Source organism: Scyliorhinus torazame, chromosome 2 (genome assembly GCF_047496885.1).
Source record: "Scyliorhinus torazame isolate Kashiwa2021f chromosome 2, sScyTor2.1, whole genome shotgun sequence".
Taxonomy (NCBI): domain Eukaryota; kingdom Metazoa; phylum Chordata; class Chondrichthyes; order Carcharhiniformes; family Scyliorhinidae; genus Scyliorhinus; species Scyliorhinus torazame.
Window position 1 is genome coordinate 303,281,439 of NC_092708.1, and position 18,055 is coordinate 303,299,493.

The following is an 18,055-nucleotide window of genomic DNA, read 5'->3' on the forward strand; positions in this document are numbered from 1 at the left end:
TCCCTGGTTATCTGGATTATAACTGTTTGTTTGGGAAGCCTGCTTCTTTGAAGCTCCGGTTCTGCTCAGTCTTTCTTCTTGTAGAGTTCAGAGATGTTCATTTCTTGGTGTCCTGGCATCAACTGCCCACAAATTAAACTAAATCAGGAACAAAAGCCCTTTTTACCTCAAAAATGGCATCAAGTTGCTAAGCAAAACCCGCATACTCATGCAGGCTTATTTGCTCTTCACGCCATAGCCCACTCTAAGCACAATAGATACCCAGTTGGAACAGATCCAACCCCCACACATACACACTCTTTTGTCCAGCATGATTTTAACTATAGGTTTTATCCTTCCTTATTTCTTATGTTTCCCAATATAAATCCCTTAAAACTACTTTTGTCTCCCTAACAAATGAAGTGAATCAAGATATCAACACAAAGAAATACGAGTTAAAGTTGCACACAAAACGCCAATGTAAGCATATTGAATGTAGGATTTGTGTTAAGAACACTTTCAGAAAATGTAACAGGAAGGCACCATTTAATCAATGATGCATGATGTCCAAGTGAGACTGACTGTTTCACAGACAATTACAAAAGAAAGAGATGCTTACTTTAGCAGAAGATTCAGTGAACTATAAAAGTTTGCTTTGGTGAAGGAGGCCATTCACAGACTCTTTGCTACAATTCAAAAATAATCTAACTGTCCTACATTCTATCCTTGCATCATATAACCACTACCCCCTTCAAACATGCACGATTCTGCCTTAACTACTTCCAGCAGCATTACATTTAATTGTCCAACTTTTACTTTAGAAATTTCTCCTAACCTTTCTTATACTAGTAACAAATTTACATTGATGACCTACATCATCGACCCCCTAATTGCAGGAAAAAATACATTCTTAATCACTTTAATAGAACCATCAACTATATGAAGTAATCCAATTCAATTTCTTCCTAATTCCTGTGGAAATAATTTTGGTACCTCAAGTCTCCACTCATTCCTGGTCTCATAGTGGTAGTTCACTGTACAATGTCTCTTGCTTTAAGGTCCTTCCTATATTGTGTGAAAGTGTAAAGTTGCCATAGTCCCAGGTGACCATACGCTACTTTACCCTTCGAGGGGGAGAGCTGACTGGTTGTGATTTAACCTGAGGATCACCACACCTCAGTCAAGGGGCAAGGTTGAGAAGGCAGGCCTTCATGAATATCTTTATATTGAGGTTATTGTTATAATGAGGTACCCAAAACTGCACACAATGGATTAACTGGTAAGTCACTTGCAAAAATGTATTATTTCTTTGCTTCTCTATTCTATGGCTATTTATGAAACCCTTGGCCTTCTTGGCTATTTGCATTTATACTGACAAATTTTATTTCTTAAATTTCTCTGTACGTACACCTATCCATCTTTTTCCATTGATGGATACTCCCATTCCATGTTTTTCCTCCCAAAATTTATACCTCCTACTTCTCTGCAGCGAATTGCATCTACCACCTTTCCATGGCATCCGGAGGTCTTTTACAGCATATAAACCTTGTACCGCTGTGCTGTCAAATTTGTACTATATTAAAAAATCTCAAAAGGTAAAAGATGGATTTAGAGCATTTCCAAACTTTCTCTGATGCTAGCAACAAGTATTGACTTTGATCCTCAGATTTCCTGTCAGCCAAATAATATTTTTTTTAAAGAAAATATTTTATTGAAGCAGTTGTAATTTTTACAGTTTAACAAATTAACATTCTAAACAACCTAGCTGCACGACGCACGCAACCACATCACAATAACATACCCAACTACCCTCCCGCCCTAGCTCCTAACTACCTGTATAATAGATTCCCTGTTCTTATGTTACACTGCCATGCTTCCCATTTTCTCCCCCCCTTTCCCTCCCCCCCCTCCCCCCCTTCTGCTGATGTTCAGTTTCCCCTAAAGTTGATGAACGGCTGCCACCTCCGAGCAAACCCCTGATTTCAACCTCTCAAGGCAAACTTAATCTTTTCCAGCCTGAGAAACCCTGCCATGTCACTGACCCACGCTCCTGGCTTTGGAGGTTCCGAGTCCCTCCATCCCAGCAAAATCCGCCTCCGGGCCACCAGGGAGAAGGCGGCCAGAACATCGGCCTCCCTCCACCCCCCGGGCCCAAGGATCTTCCAATACCACAAAATATTGCCATTTCTGGACTCCTAGCCACCCTCCCTTCCAGGACCTCTGACATGACGTCCACAAATTCCTGCCACAATCCCCTCAGCTTCGGACACGCCCAGAACATATGCACATGATTCGCCGGGCTTCCCCCGCAGTGTCCGCACCGGTCCTCCACCTCTTCGAAAAACCTACTCATCTGGGCTACCGTCATGTGGGCCCTATGAACCACCTTGAACTGGATCAGGCTAAGCCTGACACACGTTTCCAGGACTGTGTTGAAATCCACCCCCCCATAATAAGTCAGTGCGAGTCCAAGTCCGGAATCTTCCCTAGCACCCTCCTGAGGAACTCAACATCATCCCAGTTTGGGGCGTATATATTCACCAGCACCACAGCCATTCCCTCCAGCTTCCCGCTAACCATAATAAATCTACCCCCCGGGTCTGCCTCTACTTTCCTGAAAGCCACCCTTTTGTTGACCAAAATTGCCACCAGATTGGTTTTAAAGTTCAATCCCGGGTGAAACACCAGCCCGACCCATCCCTTCCTCAATCTAACCTGGTCTTCCAGCTTTAAAGTGCGTTTCCTGCAGCATGGCCACATCCGCCTTCATTGACTCAAGTGTGCGTACACACGGGCGCTTTTGACCGGCCCATTCAGTCCACGAACATTCCACGTGACCAACCTGGTCGGGGGTGAGCAACCTGGTCGGGGGGTGACCAACCTGGTCGGGGGGTGACCAACCTGGTCGGGGGGTGACCAACCTGATCGGGGGGTGAGCAACCTGATCGGGGGGTGAGCAACCCGATCGGGGGGTGAGCAACCTGGTCGGGGGGTGACCAACCTGGTCGGGAGTGAGCAACCTGATCGGGGGGTGAGCAACCTGGTCGGGGGGTGACCAACCTGGTCAGGAGTGAGCAACCTGATCGGGGGGTGAGCAACCTGGTCGGGGGGGTGAGCAACCTGGTCGCGGGGGGGGGGGGTGAGCAACCTGGTCAGGGGGCACCCTCCGATCAGCCATAGCCTCTCCTAGGCCAGCCTTTGGCCCAGGCCCTGCACCTCACCTGGCCCACCCTCCGGCAGCTACCGTCATCAGCTCTTCTCCTCCACCAAACTAAAAGTCCCCTCCCCGTCAGCAGTCTATCACACACCCCCTACATTGGATCTTCAGCTCACTCCCCCACTATGCTTCCGTGAACTAGTCTTCCCAGCTAGCCTGGCAGCCCCCACCCCTGGCGTCTAGCATCCTACCCCCCACTGATTCCCCCCCCCCCCCCCCCGCTCTTAATGCAAACTCCCAAAACAATGGCAAGAAGCAAAAACAAACAAACAATCCCTCCAAAGGTCCGAGCACAAAGGCCTACCCCATCTCCCTTAACAAAGTATTATCTAGTCAACTAACCTCAAACAGAACCGGATGATAAACGGAAAAGAAAATATATATACAAAGTCTCAAATGTCATTCCAAACATCGCAAATTAAACGTTGAAAGTTGAAAGTTTTTACAAAACATAGCCTATAGCTCAGTTCCCCACATTCATAGTTGAAGGTCTTCATTCTCCCGTCAGTTTTTTGTCTTTCCCGAAGTCCACCAAGTCCTCCGGCGAGCCAAAGTACCGGTCCCGACCCTCATAGGTTATCTATAGACGGGCCGGGTAAAGCAGACAAAACTTTATTCCTTTCGCATATAGGGCCGACTTGACCTTATTGAAACTCGCCCTCCTTTGTGAGTTCTTCTCCCAAGTCCTGGTACACCTGGATCTCGGCATCTTCTCACACACACCGCTTCGTCTGCCTGGCCCATCTCATAATACGTTCCTTGTCTAGGAACCGATGTAGTCGTACCACCATCGCCCTCGGTGGCTCACGCCCCTGGGGCTTACTTATAAGTGCCCTGTGGGCCTGGTCCACCTCCAACGGCTTGTCGAACGCACCTTCACCCATCAGCTTCTCCAGCATCTTCCCCACATACGCACCTGCATCCGATCCGTCTTTCCCACCTGGCAGGCCCACGATCTGGATGTTCTGCCTCCGTAAATGGTTCTCCAGGTCCTCCACTTTCTCCAACAGTCGCTTCTGCTGGTCCTGCAGCATCCCGATCTCTGCTGCCGTCGAGGTGGACTGCTCCTCATGCTCCCCTGCCTGCTCCTCCAACCTCTGGATCGCCTGTCCCTGGGCCGTCAGTCTCGCCTCCACGAGGTCAACCATCGCCTTGATCGAGTCCACCGCTCGGGCCAGGTCCTCCGCACATTCCTTAAGTTGTTGGGAGAACTTCTCATTCAAGAAGCTCACCAACTGGTCCGTCGACCACTGAGCTGGCGGGATCAAACCCTGTGCATTCGTCATTGCCACACTCAAAATCTGGTCCTCACTCGCCACTAACTTCTGATTCCTCCTTTTCCGATTTTTCCTGGGGCGCAGCTCCATAAACTAGGGGTCCCCTGCTTCTGTTCCTGCTTCTGAAATTTAAAAAAAAATCTACCCCTTTACTTCACAAAATTACTACAGCAATCTGGCGTAAGAGCCACAAAAAGACCACCATGAGCGGGAGCTGCCAAATGTGCGACCTTTCATTCCATGGCCGCCGCCGGAAGTCCCCGCCAAATAATTTTCTATCCATACTCTTATAAACTTGTGAAATACTCTTCAAAGAGTCCATAAAAACACATTTATGACATTCCCTTAACCTGCCAAATGAATTGCTTCTTGAAATAAGGGCTTAAAATTTGTTAAACATAACAAATCCATAAAATGCAGGAAAGCACAGTGGCCAGAATACACTGGGCATTGCAATTCACTTTTCCTGCCTCTGGTGTACCCCTGCCGGCGGGTTTTCTGGCAGTTTGGGGTGGCTACAATGGGAACTCCCATTGACAAGTGGTGAGAGTAGTGAAAGATCACCACCAATGCATCCACAATCTCCTCAGCTATCTCTTTTAGAAGCCTGGGGTATAGTCCAACGAATCCTGGTGATTTATCCACCTTCAGACCTTTCAGTTTCCCCAAACCTTCTCCTTAGTGATGCCCACTACACTCACCTCTGCTCCCTGATTCTCCTGAAGGCCTGGTTTCCCACTGGTGTCTTCCACCGTGAAGACTGATGCAAAGTAACTATTCCGTTCCCCTGCCATTTCTTTGTTTCCTATTACTACTTCTCCAGCCTCATTTTCAAATGGTCCAATGTCTATTCTTGCCTCTCTCTTACCTTTCATATATTAAAAAAAACACTTGCTATCTTTTATGTTACTAGTCTAACGAGAGAGTGAATACAAAAGAGCTAGACTTTCTGATCCAGAGACTACAAGGTTTTTGAGATGGATGATTTAAAGAATTTTCTCATTCATAATTAACCAGATTGTTTGAAATTAAGATCACAGTGACAGCACTCAATGGCACCAGATACCTATATTCAAGCAGAAATATCAGTTGCTTGTTTTGTCCTAAAATTAATAATAATAATCGCTTATTGTCACAAGTAGGCTTCAATGAAATTAGTGTGAAAAGCCCCTAGTTGCCACATTCCGGCACCTGTTTGGGGAGGCTGGAACGGGAATTGAACCTGCGCTGCTGGTCTTGTTCTGCATTACAAACCAGCTGTCTTAGCCCAGTAAAATTACTGAGAACAGCAGAATTTAATGCACTAAATTTAGGAATTATGATAATATACCAATGCAATTATTTCAAGAAGTTTTGTTGCTTCTTAAAAATAACCCACAACCCACTCGTGGTGTAATAATATGCTACAATGAATGTATGAATGTTGAAGTTTTTGTATTTACCCATGAGCTCTTGCTTTGCTTTGATCTCATCAGACAACTTGCTGTGGATGTGATTTCTTTCTTCTTCCACTGACTTCAAGCCGGCATTTAACTAGGAAAAAAAAAATTAAAAACAAGGCTTTAAAAAAAAAATCACATATATTATATATATTGTTGTATTATCTGTAAATATTTGTAAAGATCTAAGGACTAATTATGTAATATATATTTTCTGTAATGTGGGTGTCGCTGGCAAGACCAGCATTTGTTGCCCATTCCCAATTGCCCTTGAATTGACCTTGCAAGGTCATTTCAGAGGGCAGTTAAGAATTAACCACATTGCTGTGGATCTGGAGTCACATGTAAGCCAAACCAGGTAAGGATGGCAGATCTGGTTCTCTAAAGTGCATCAGTGAACCAGATGGATTTTTCAACAATCGATGATAGTTTCATGGTCACCGTCATTGAGACGAGCTTTATATTTCAGATTTATTAACTTAATTCAAATTCCACCAGTTGCTGTGGTGACATTGGAAACCATGTCCCCAGAGCATTAGCCTCGGATTACCGCTCCAGCGACATTGCCACCACCTCTCTTGTCTGGTGTTCCAGGGGGCCGTTTTTGTTTTACTGCTGTACTAGACAGTCAAGTGCCTTGTAAACAAACCTGTTCAAACCAATCCTTCTTTTGTGCAAGGCAGCATGGCAAATATTAAACCTAAAGTGTTCTCATCTTTCCAAGCTTGAAGTGTGACTAAAAGCAAAATCTGGGAACAAAACGACAACAAAAAGCAAACAGCAATCACATCAGATTTCTGTGTAACAATGGAGTTTTAAAAAGGTTATTTTCAAACAATTAAATTTGATGCTAATAGATATTATTAGTCAAATGGGGAGATTTCTTATCCTCACAAGCATGAAGGCTAAATGGCTGCCACCTATTCTGTATTATTCAATGATTTTTCTACTCATTTTTCTATTCATTCTTTGAGATGTATCACTAAAAAGGCCAGCATTTGTTGCTCTTCCCTAATTGTCCTCGAGCAAGTAGCGGCGAGTCGCCTTCTTGAATTGCTGCAATCCATATGGTGCAGATATTCCACCCACAGTGCTGTTACTGAGGAAATTCCAAGTTTTGATTCAGTGAAGAAACAGCAATATATTTCCAGTCACGATGGTGTAGGAGAGGGAAATTTGCAGGTGGTGGTATTCCCATGAGTCTTCTGTTGTTGTTCTTCCAGGAGGCAAGGTCATAGTTTTGAAAGGCATTGTCCAAGAAGTCATGGTGAGGTGTTGTAGTGCATCTTGTATACCAGTGTGCACCAGTGGTGGAGGGAGTGAACATTTAAGGTGGTGCATAGGTGCTGATCAAGTGGGCTGTTTTGTAGTGGATGATAATGAGCTACCTTTGTATATCTATTCCAGACAAGTGAGGAGTATTCCATCGTACCCCTGACTTGTGCTTTTAGTTTGTGAACAGGCTTTGGGGAGTCAGGTGGTGAGTTACTCGCTGCAGGTTTCCTAGCCTATGACTTGCTCTTGTAGTCACAATATTTATATGGCTGATCCAATTCAGTTTCTGGTCAATTGTAATCCCCAGGATGTTGATGATGGGGGGATTCAGCAATGGCAATGTAAAGTCGAGATGTTTATATTCCTCTCTTCTGGGAGATGGTCGTTGCTTGGAACATTTTGTGGCATGAATGTTAATTGTCACTATCAGACTAAGTGACAAGTAACAATCGTACCATGTTAAGTGGCAGACGATGACCATCTCAAACAAGAGGGAATCTAATCTAACTATTAAATTACCAGTAGTTGGTAGGACAATAATGTATGCAGTGACATAAGAAATAAGATCCTAAGCAGACAGGGGGAAGGAAGATCTTCCACACTATGTTGTGCCCAGCTTCTCCCACTATCGCTAGAGAATAGCTGGAGACCCTCTAAATGGGGTTCATGCCGGGCACTCAACAGAGCACCATGCTCCCAGCCTGCAGCACCGGACGCAATCTTGCTCACACCCTCGCTGGACGTGAACTAGACGTGCACATTTAAATGAGTATTCCAACTCAGTTAAGTATCCATTTTTGGGATTTATCGGAGTGTCCTGGGGGGACCATTTGAGCATTGGGGCTCCCGGGTGATCGAACTGGGCATCCCCCCTAGCAACCTGGCACTACCAGGGTGCTGAGGGGTACTGCCAGGGGGTGAGGTCTGAGGAGGCATGGCCATGAAAAAGGGGGATGGGGGGCGGGGGGGGGGGGGGGGGGGGGGGGGGGTTGATCGGACTGGGCATCCCCCCCAGCAACCTGACACTACCAGGATGCTATGGGGTACTGCCAGGGGGTGGGGTCTGAGGAGATATGGCCATGAAAAAGGGGGGTGGGCTGAGGCTGAAGGGGGTGAGGGCATGCAGGGGAGGATCTGGAAGTGTGTGGGAGCCCTTGGCGACCCCATAGCAGGGTGTGGGTGGATTGCAATGGGAATTGCAGCAAAACATGCCAGCAGGATTTTCACCCGTTTTCCCGTCTGAAATGAGTCCTTTTTTGGGAGAATTCCACTCAAGGCCTGAAGTAGGCCAAAAGCCGATTCCACCATTGAATCAGACCAATGCTGAATGGTAACTGAAATCCCTTCTTCGATGCCCCCACTTAACAAAAATCTAACAATCTCAGTTTTGAAATTTTCAATTGATCTAACCTCAGTGGCTTTTTAAGAGTGGAGAGTTCCAGATTTCTGTTACCTTTTGTGTGATGAAGTGCTTCCTGATATCAACCCTGAATGGCCTAACTCTAACCACAAGTTTATGACCCAGCCAAAGGAAATGTTCTTCTTCTTTAAATCATTTAACCATCTTAAACATCTCAATTAGGTCACGCCTTAATCTCCCATACTAAATGGGATAGTTCATGAACAGATTGAGCAGCTCAAAATTAGGCATTCACAAGGTATGTGGCCATCAGCAGCAACACAACATAATCCACCATAATCTGTAACCTCATGCAAATCCGGCATTTTACAATAACCATCAAGCCTGATCATTTAATCAGACAGAAAATATTTTCATAAAAGCAATTACTGCTTATGCTGGAACTTGAAACAAAAACAGAAAATACTGAACAATCTCAGCAGGTCTGACCATATCTGTGGAGAGAAGGGAGCTAACATTTCGACTCGTCAAAAAAAAGAATATACCTCGATCGGTCTTTCTTAAATTCAGAGTGAATGACCCCACATTGAATACCATCTGCCACAGTTTTGTTTCTCCTTGGACTCGGTGAAATTGTGTGATTTGCCCCATGACAAGGAGTTTGTGGCATAAAGGCTGGTGGATGGCCTTCCCATCCCGCTGCCAATTGAGGCCCTTAAGTGGGTAATTAATGCCCACTTAAGGGCCTTATTTCCCCCCCCCCCTCCATTGGTAGTAACACAGCAGTGGACAGGAGGGTCCACCATGCAGGGGGCACGACAAGTAGACTCTTGCAGGGTTGCTTTCAAACACCCAGCCCCCTTGTTCAAAGATACTCGTAGCCTGATCAAGGAACACAGCATTGGGAAGGGGGTCCTGCTGAAAGTCACTCCCCGAGCGCCGGCTGCTGACCCCCTGCCCCATGATACCCCTCCTGACATCACTTACCTCCAGCTTGGGGTCCAGTCGTGATCCTAGGCCTCAGGCAATTGTGATGACGGTGGCCGCTGCCACTCCTTGATGGTGTTGCTACTCAATGGGGCTATTCGGGTCTATTTGGCTGGCAACTCTTGGGAGGCGGGAATGTCTGCCACTGGCATGTCAAGTGCCAGAGTGGGACAAAATGCAGCAGGCCTTCCCAAAAAGAGGTGCAGTGGGGCCCTCGCCGGTTCACCAGCCGATGGCCTATAGACCCTATTTCACCATCACACCCTCTGCTTCCATTTGTGAAGAACCTGGGTTATTTTTCCTTTATTAAAAATACTTTACAAAATGAAATAGGAATAAAGAAGAAGCCTTGCCAAAGCCATGCAAAGGATTATTTTTTGTTTAATTACTAACAAAATGGAAACAACAAAGACAACAGCACTCGAATGCATTCGTACAAAATGCAGTATACTGAAGGAACAGCAACTAGTTGGTACCGCTTGTATTCATTTCCCTTTGAATCACCAAACAACAAGGCATTAGAACAAGTTGGTTCACTGCCAATTATAATAGACTTAAAATATATTGCAATTAAGTGGAGCTTCAAAAAGGATAAAATTCTATACAGAATCTTCTTCTTAGAAATACAAAAAGAAGTAATAGAGCCTGAAGATCACTCCACCAAATTGTAACTTACTTTAGCAACATATATCAATTTTTCAACTTTTTGCTTCTGTTCTTCTTCTGACATTTCTGATATACCTAAAAAAGAGGCGGGCTTTCTCAGAATCATACATAAAGAGACATAGATTTCATCACCAATCTTCCTGAAAATAGTGAATACAACACACACATATAAAGCCCATTTCCTGTTCGCCGCTTCCCTCATGCTCACTGCCTCTCTCCCACTCAATGTCCCTCCAGCACACTGTCACTCTCTCGATCACTGATCGTTCCACTCGCTGCCTCCCACCCCCTCACCACTTCTTTTCTCTTCCCAACTCTCACACTCATGACCTTTCTCGTTCTTGCAGCCCCTCTTTTACCCTCACTCTCCTCGTCCCTCTCACCACCCTGTCCCAAACGCCAACTCATAGCAAGTGTTCGGGAGAGGGGAGCAATGAGTGAGATGAAGGGTTGGTGGGCAAAGTGGCAAGCTGGAGTTTCAGTTAGCAGGACAGAGGCAGGGAGTGAAGCGGCATGCGGGAGTGTCTGAGAGCTGAAGAGAGGTAGCAAGTGGGAGGAGCGGGAGATTCGGGAATGTTGGAGATTCGGGGAGTTGGAGGGATAAGGAATGGGTGGTCAGTAGAACTATTACTAAGTTACTAAGAATAAGCAATCAAACACATTCATAACAATATACTCTTGTGTACGGTGTATATTACTAACGCATTTGTCTTTTATAATCTTTTTTTTTGTTCTATGTGCCCAGATACCCTTTTGAAGAAATTAATTACAATGAGCCTATAAGCATTTTTTAAAAATTTATTGATTAAAATATTCCAATATCTCAACTGGCCTTCATTAATTTTCTGATGACTACCACTGCTATAATCTATTTAGGGACCTCTGCAGGAAGGCATCTGATAATCTCAGAAAGCTATTAGTGGCATAATTTGTATTAAAATAAATAAACTTAGAGCGGCATAGTGGTGCAGTGGTTAGCACTGCTGCCTCACGGTGCCAAGGACCCGGGTTCGTTCCCGGCCCTGGGTCACTAACCGTGTGGAGTTTGCACATTCTCCCTGTTCTGCGTGAGTCTCATCCCCACAACCCAAAGATGTGCAAGCCAGGTGGATTGGCCACGCTAAATTGCCCCTTAATTGAAAAAAAAAGAATTGGGTACTCTAATTTTATTAAAAAATAAATAAACTTATTTGTTAATGCTGTAAGCCAGTAATACTGCAGGCAAAATAAAACTATTGTACAATTATAACCCCATATTTTAAAAAGGGGCTGTCTGGGTGGGCTGAGAGCCTTTCGAACTGGCAGGCCAATGTTACCAATATAACTCCTAACCAAGAACAATCAACATTTATCAGCTTACAGAAATTTGCTGGAATATCATGCTATGTACTGCAACCGTAAGAAGGTACACCAGCTTGGTAACCTTTCTGTGCTGTCCTGCTATTTCTCCATCACTGTGTAGCTGCATTATCAACTACAAAATCGCTCCTTGCTTGTTTCTTCTCTATCCTTCAGTTTACTCTAATATAACTCCATTGGATTGAATATCTTGTTATCCAAATCCATATAACTTTCAAACATCATTTGCTCAATTAACGGCCCCAAATTTGCATGCCAACCCAATCAGTTGCCATGGTACATTAAACTGGTTCACTGCTCAAGCATTAGACATCCCTTATTTTTTCTAATTAAGGGGCAATTTAGTGTGGCCAATTCACCTACCTTGCACATTGGGACATCCCTGCCATTCAATATTCCACTCTTTTTTAAAATCGTGAAATCGTTTTATCTGAATTTTTGGAGCATCCACAATAAGATAGAGATAAATGGTTTAGAGCTCATCACCATTTCAAGTGGCATGGTTACAAGGTGACCAGGATTGGGAAATTAATATTTAGGGTGCATCATGTTTTGAAAGGACAGAATGGAAAATGAGGAGGGGTGGCTTTGAAAATAAAGAATGACAAAAGGATATTAGTAAAAATGGATCTTGCCTCTCAAAATGAACATGGTTAGAAATGAGCAATAGCAAGGTCAGAAAACAGGTGGGAGCAGTTTATAGGCAGCCTAATTATTGTTATACTATTGGACAGATTATTAAACAATAAATTGTCGGAGCTAGTATCAAGCGGAATGTAATACTTAGTGGGGGCACTTTAATCTTCATATAGACCGGATCTATCAAATTGGCAAAGGTGGTCTGCAAGATGGGTTTTGTAGAATGCTTTCATGACAGTTTCCTGGAGAAATGTATTGTTAAACTAACTAGGGATGAAGTTAATTTAGATCTAATATTGTGCAATGAGGCTGGTTAATTAGTAATATTGGAGTAAAAAATCCACTTTGAAATAGTGATCATAATATAATTGAATTCCAAATAAGTTTCTAAATTACATACTCCAATCACAAACAAGAATCTTAAACTTAAGCAAAGCCAATTACACATGTATTAAGGGAGAGCTGACTAAGGTTGATTGGGTAAATAGACTAAAAGGTGTGATGGTAAATAAACAGTGGGAAGCATTTAAAGAAACAATTCAAAATATTCAACAAAAATACATTCCATTGAGAAACAAAAACTCTTGAGAAAGATTCATCCCTGGCTTACTAAGAGGGTTAACAATATTATTAGATTAAAAGAAGCTTATAATATTAAAAAGAAACCAGCAAAAGGCCACCAAAAGGTTGATATAAAAAAAGGGGAAAATAAAATGTAACGGTAAACTAGCCAGGAATTTTAAAACAGATTTTAAGAGCCTATACAGGTCCAGTAAACACTGATCGCTTAGAAGCAGAGGCAGGAGAAATTATCATAGGGAATGAGGAAATGAAAGGCACAGATATAAAACATTTGTTCAGTCTTCACAGCTGAAAAAGACATATCAAAAATAAAGGGTAATGTAGGGGCTACTGAGAGTGAGGAAATGTAAGTAAACAATATCAGCAGAGAAAACATACTGGAGAAAATCCAAGGGACTAAAACAAGGTAGATGAGCTTGTGGCCCAGATTGTGACTGGCAGGTATGATGTGGTAGGCATCACAGAGACGTGTTTGCAGGGGGTTCAGGACTGGCATTTAAACATCCAGGGATTCACAACTTATCGAAAAGACAGAGAGGTGGGCAGAGGGGGCGGGGTTGCCTTGTTAATTAGGAATGAAATTAAATCAATAGAACTAAACAACATAGGGTCAGATGATGTGGAGTCTGTGTGGGTAGAGTTGAGGAACCACAAAAGGCAAAAAAACCATAATGGGAGTTATGTACAGGCCTCCTAACAGTGGTCAGGACCAGGGGCACAAAATGCACCACGAAATAGAAAGTGCATGTCAAAAAGGCAAGGTCACAGTGATCATGGGGGACTTCAATATGCAGGTGGACTGGGTAAATAATATGGTAGAATTCAATCTCCAATTTGAAAGAAAGAAGGTAGAATCAGATGTAAAAGGTGTTACAGTTAAATAAAGGTAACTACAGGGGCATGAGCGAGGAACTGACGAAAATCGACTGGGAGCAGAGCCTAGTGGGAAAGACAGTAGAACAGCAATGGCAGGAGTTTCTGGGAGTAATTGAGGACACAGTACAGAGGTTCATCCCAAAGAAAAGAAAGGTTATCAGAGGGGGGATTAGGCAGCCATGGCTGACAAAGGAAGTTAGGGAATGCATCAAAGCAAAAGAGAAAGCCTATAATGTGGCAAAGAGTAGTGGGAAGTCAGAAGATTGGGAAGGCTACAAAAACAAACAGAGGATAACAAAGAGAGAAATAAGGAAAGAGAGGATCAATTATGAAGGTAGGGTAGCCAGTAACATTAGGAATGATAGTAAAAGTTTCTTTAAATACATTAAAAACAAACGGGAGGCAAAAGTAGACATTGGGCCGCTCCAAAATGACGCTGGTAATCTAGTGATGGGAGACAAGGAAATAGCTGAGGAACCAAATAAGTACTTTGCGTCAGTCTTCACAGTAGAAGACATGAGTAATATCCCAACAATTCAGGAGAGTCAGGGGGCAGAGTTGAATTATGGTAGCCATCACAAAGGAGAAAGTGCTAGCGAAACTAAGAGGTCTAAAAATTGATAAATCTCCGGGCTACATCCTAAAGTTCCAAAGGAGATAGCTGAAAAAATAGTGGCGGCGTTAGTTATGATCTTTCAAAAGTCACTGGAGTCAGGGAAAGTCCCAGAGGATTGGAAAATGGCTGTTGTAACCTCCCCTGTTCAAGAAGGGAACAAGGAAAAAGATGGAAAATTATAGGCCAATTAGCCTAACCTCGGTTGTTGGCAAGATTCTAGAATCCATTGTTAAGGATGAGATCTCTAAATTCTTGGAAGTGCAGGGTCGGATTAGGACAAGTCAGCATGGATTTAGTAAGGGAAGGTTGTGCCTGACAAACCTGTTAAGAGTTCTTTGAAGAGATAACAAATAGGTTAGACCAAGGAGAGCCAATGGATGTTATCGATCTTGACTTCCAAAAGGCCTTTGATAAGGTGCCTCAAGGGAGACTGCTGAGTAAAATAAGGGCCCATGGTATTCGAGGCAAGGTACTAACATGGATTGACGATTGGCTGTCAGGCAGAAGGCAGAGAGTTGGGATAAAAGGTTCTTTTTCGGAAGGGCAACCGGTGACGAGTGGTGTCCCGCAGGGTTCAGTGTTGGGGCCACAGCTGTTCTCTTAACGATCTAGATGACGGGACTGGGGACATTCTGGCTAAGTTTGCCGATGATACAAAGATAGGTGGAGGGGCAGGTAGTATGGAGGAGGTGGGGAGGCTGCAGAAAGATTTAGACAGTTGAGGAGAGTGGTCCAAGAAATGGCTGATGAAATTCAACGTGGACAAGTGCGAGGTCTTGCACTTTGGAAAAAAGAATAGAGGCATGGACTATTTTCTAAACGGTGACAAAATTCATAATGCTGAAGTGCAAAGGGACTTGGGAGTCCTAGTCCAGGATTCTCTAAAGGTAAACTTGCAGGTTGAGTCTGTAATTAAGAAAGCAAATGCAATGTTGTCATTTATCTCAAGAGGCTTGGAATATAAAAGCAGGGATGTACTTCTGAAGCTTTATAAAGCATTAGTTCGGCCCCATTTAGAATACTGTGAGCAATTCTGGGCCCCACATCTCAGGAAGGACATACTGGCACTGGAGCGAGTCCAGCGGAGATTCACACGGATGAGCCCAGGAATGGTAGGCCTAACATACGATGAACGTCTGGGGATCCTGGGATTATATTCATTGGAGTTTAGGAGGTTGAGATCTAATAGAAACTTACAAGACAATGAATGGCTTAGATAGGTGGACGTGGGGAAGTTGTTTCCATTAGCAGGAGAGACTAGGACCCGGGGGCACAGCCTTAGAATAAAAGGGAGTCGCTTTAGAACAGAGATGAGGAGAAATTTCTTCAGCCAGAGAGTGGTGGGTCTGTGGAATTCATTGCCACAGAGGGCGGTGGAGGCCGGGACGTTGAGTGTCTTTGAGACAGAAGTTGATAAATTCTTGATTTCTCAAGGAATTAAGGGCTATGGCGAGAGAGCGGGTAAATGGAGTTGAAATCAGCCATGATTGAATGGTGGAGTGGACTCGATGGGCCGAATGGCCTTACTTCCGCTCCTATGTCTTATGGTCTTAACCCCCAGGGGCTGATGGCCTACTTCCGAGGATTCTTTGTTAAAAAATAAATTTAGAGAACCCAATTATTTTTTTCCAATTAAGGGGCAATTTAGTGTGGCCAATCCGCCTAACCTGCACATCTTTGGGTTGTGGGTGTGAAACCCACGCAGACACTGGGAGAATGTGCAAACTCCACACTGACAGTGACCCAGGGCTACTTCCGAGGATTCTAAGAGAGATAGTGGATGCGCTAGCTATGATTTTTAAAAATTGCCTGGTTTTTGGAACGGTCCGAGCAGAATGAGAGTTAACAAATGTATTGCAGAAAGGAGGGAGAAAGAAAACAGAGAACTACAAGCCAGTTAGCTTGTCATCAGTCATTGGGAAAGGCTGATATCTATTAGAAAGTTAGCATGCTGATACAGCAAGCAATTAAGAAAGCAAATGGCATGTTGACCTTTATTGGAACAGGGCTGGAATAAAAGAATAAAGAAGTCCTGCTGCAATTGTACAGGGCTTTGGTGAAATCCAACCTGGAGTAGTGTGTGCAGTTTTGGTCTCCTCTATAAGGAAGGGCATACTTGCATTGGAGGCAGTACAGCGAAGGTTCACTAGGTTGGTTACTGGGATGAGAGCGTTGTCCGATGTTGAGGCTGAGTAAGTTGGACCTATATTCTCTGGAGTTTAGAAGAATGAGGGGTGATGTCGTTGAAACATTGAAGATTATAAACGGACTTCACAGGGTAGATATTGGGACATTGTTTTCCTTAGCTGGAGAATCTATACCAAGTGGGAGACAGTTTCAGGATAAGGGGTCAATCATTTAATGTTGAGGTGAGGAGAAATTTCTTCGCTCAAAGATTATGAATTTTTGAAATACTCTACCCCAGAGGGTGGTTGATCATAGATGGAGGCCATTTGGCCCATCAAGTCTGCACCGGCCCATGGAAAGATCATCCTGTCTAAGCCCACATCTCCACCCTATCCCCGTAACCCCATTTAACCTTTTTGGACACTAAGGGCAATTTAGCATGGCTAATCCACCTAACCTGCACATCTTTGGACTGTGGGAGGAAACTGGAGCACCCAGAGGAAACCCACGCAGACATGGGGAGAACATGCAGACTCCGCACAGACAGTGACCCAAGCCGGGAATCGAATCTGGGACCCTGGAGCTGTGAAGCAACTGTGCTACCATGCCGCCCCTTGAAAGGTTTGCATCATTGGCCAGCACGAGAATATGCCATCATTGAATATATTTAAGGCGGTGATAAAGAGGTCTTGGTCTCTCAGGGAATAAGAGATATGGGGAGCAGCGGGAAAGCGGAGTTCAAGTCCAAGATCAGCTATGATCTTGAATGGCGTGGACCAGGCTCGACAGGTCATATGGTCTTCTCCTAGTCCTATTTCTTATGTTCTTGCCCCAGACTATTACTGAATCCAGTAAGAACATACATTAGCAGCCAAATTTAGCTACTCAGATGAGGCGGATTGAAGAGATTATGTTCAAAATCAAGATTAAGACTGGTCTTAATATTAACTCACTGATTCAATACCCGAGTGTCCCCATTTTCAGTTTTAACATCCATTTTGTCCTCGCTATTACCTTCGGTAGGATTATCCTCTTCCGTTGGATTCCACAGCTTCATTTTTAGGAGGCAGCTTGTCAGAGCCTGAGAGAAAAGAAATATTAAAAATGGGCATCTTTGTGTAATGCCTGCATTGTTGTTTAATTTCACAGGAACAAAACCTTACCTTAACCTCATTTTCTTTACTTGCAAGAACACCACGCATATCCTTCTGAGACTTCTCACATAATTTAATTTGTTCAGTAAGCTCACTGTATCGCTCCTCCCATCCTTCCGATTCTTGCAATAGCTACAGAACATAATTATAATAATGGGTTGTAAAACACCCTCTACATACTGGGACATTAGATAAAATGTTCGGCATGTATGAATAATCAGGAATAGGATTATCCATGTAGTTATAAAATATAGCACAAGATTAGACTAGCGTCCTGCTCCACCAGACGAGCACATCTCTCTCACCAGATCTTGAGGTTAGCTGAGGAAGCACATAGCGCCATGGGCAAAAAGAGACAGGTGGCAAAATGGAACCAAGAAAGAAAAATAAGAATATACAGCAATATACCGTTGATAAAGAATGCTGGAAAGAAATTGTGGCATTTTGGCCAAAGATACAATGCTGTGAACAGGTAGGCCACAGATTAGTAACCATAATTGCA

The 18,055-nt window shown here is 43.9% G+C and overlaps 1 protein-coding gene across 3 annotated transcripts in view; it reads right to left on the reverse strand.

Annotated features, from left to right (window-relative positions):
• The window catches only part of mia2 (MIA SH3 domain ER export factor 2), a 145,699-nt gene that overhangs the window by 29,690 nt on the left and 97,954 nt on the right, over positions 1 to 18,055 (reverse strand). For all 3 annotated transcript variants that reach the window (XM_072489035.1, XM_072489045.1, XM_072489039.1), the window contains 4 exons: positions 17,563 to 17,685; positions 17,414 to 17,480; positions 10,211 to 10,275; positions 5,916 to 6,006 (listed from right to left, as the gene is read on the reverse strand). In XM_072489035.1, coding sequence (XP_072345136.1) covers positions 5,916 to 6,006; positions 10,211 to 10,275; positions 17,414 to 17,480; positions 17,563 to 17,685 — 346 coding nt within the window. The remainder of the gene's footprint in view (positions 1 to 5,915; positions 6,007 to 10,210; positions 10,276 to 17,413; positions 17,481 to 17,562; positions 17,686 to 18,055) is intronic.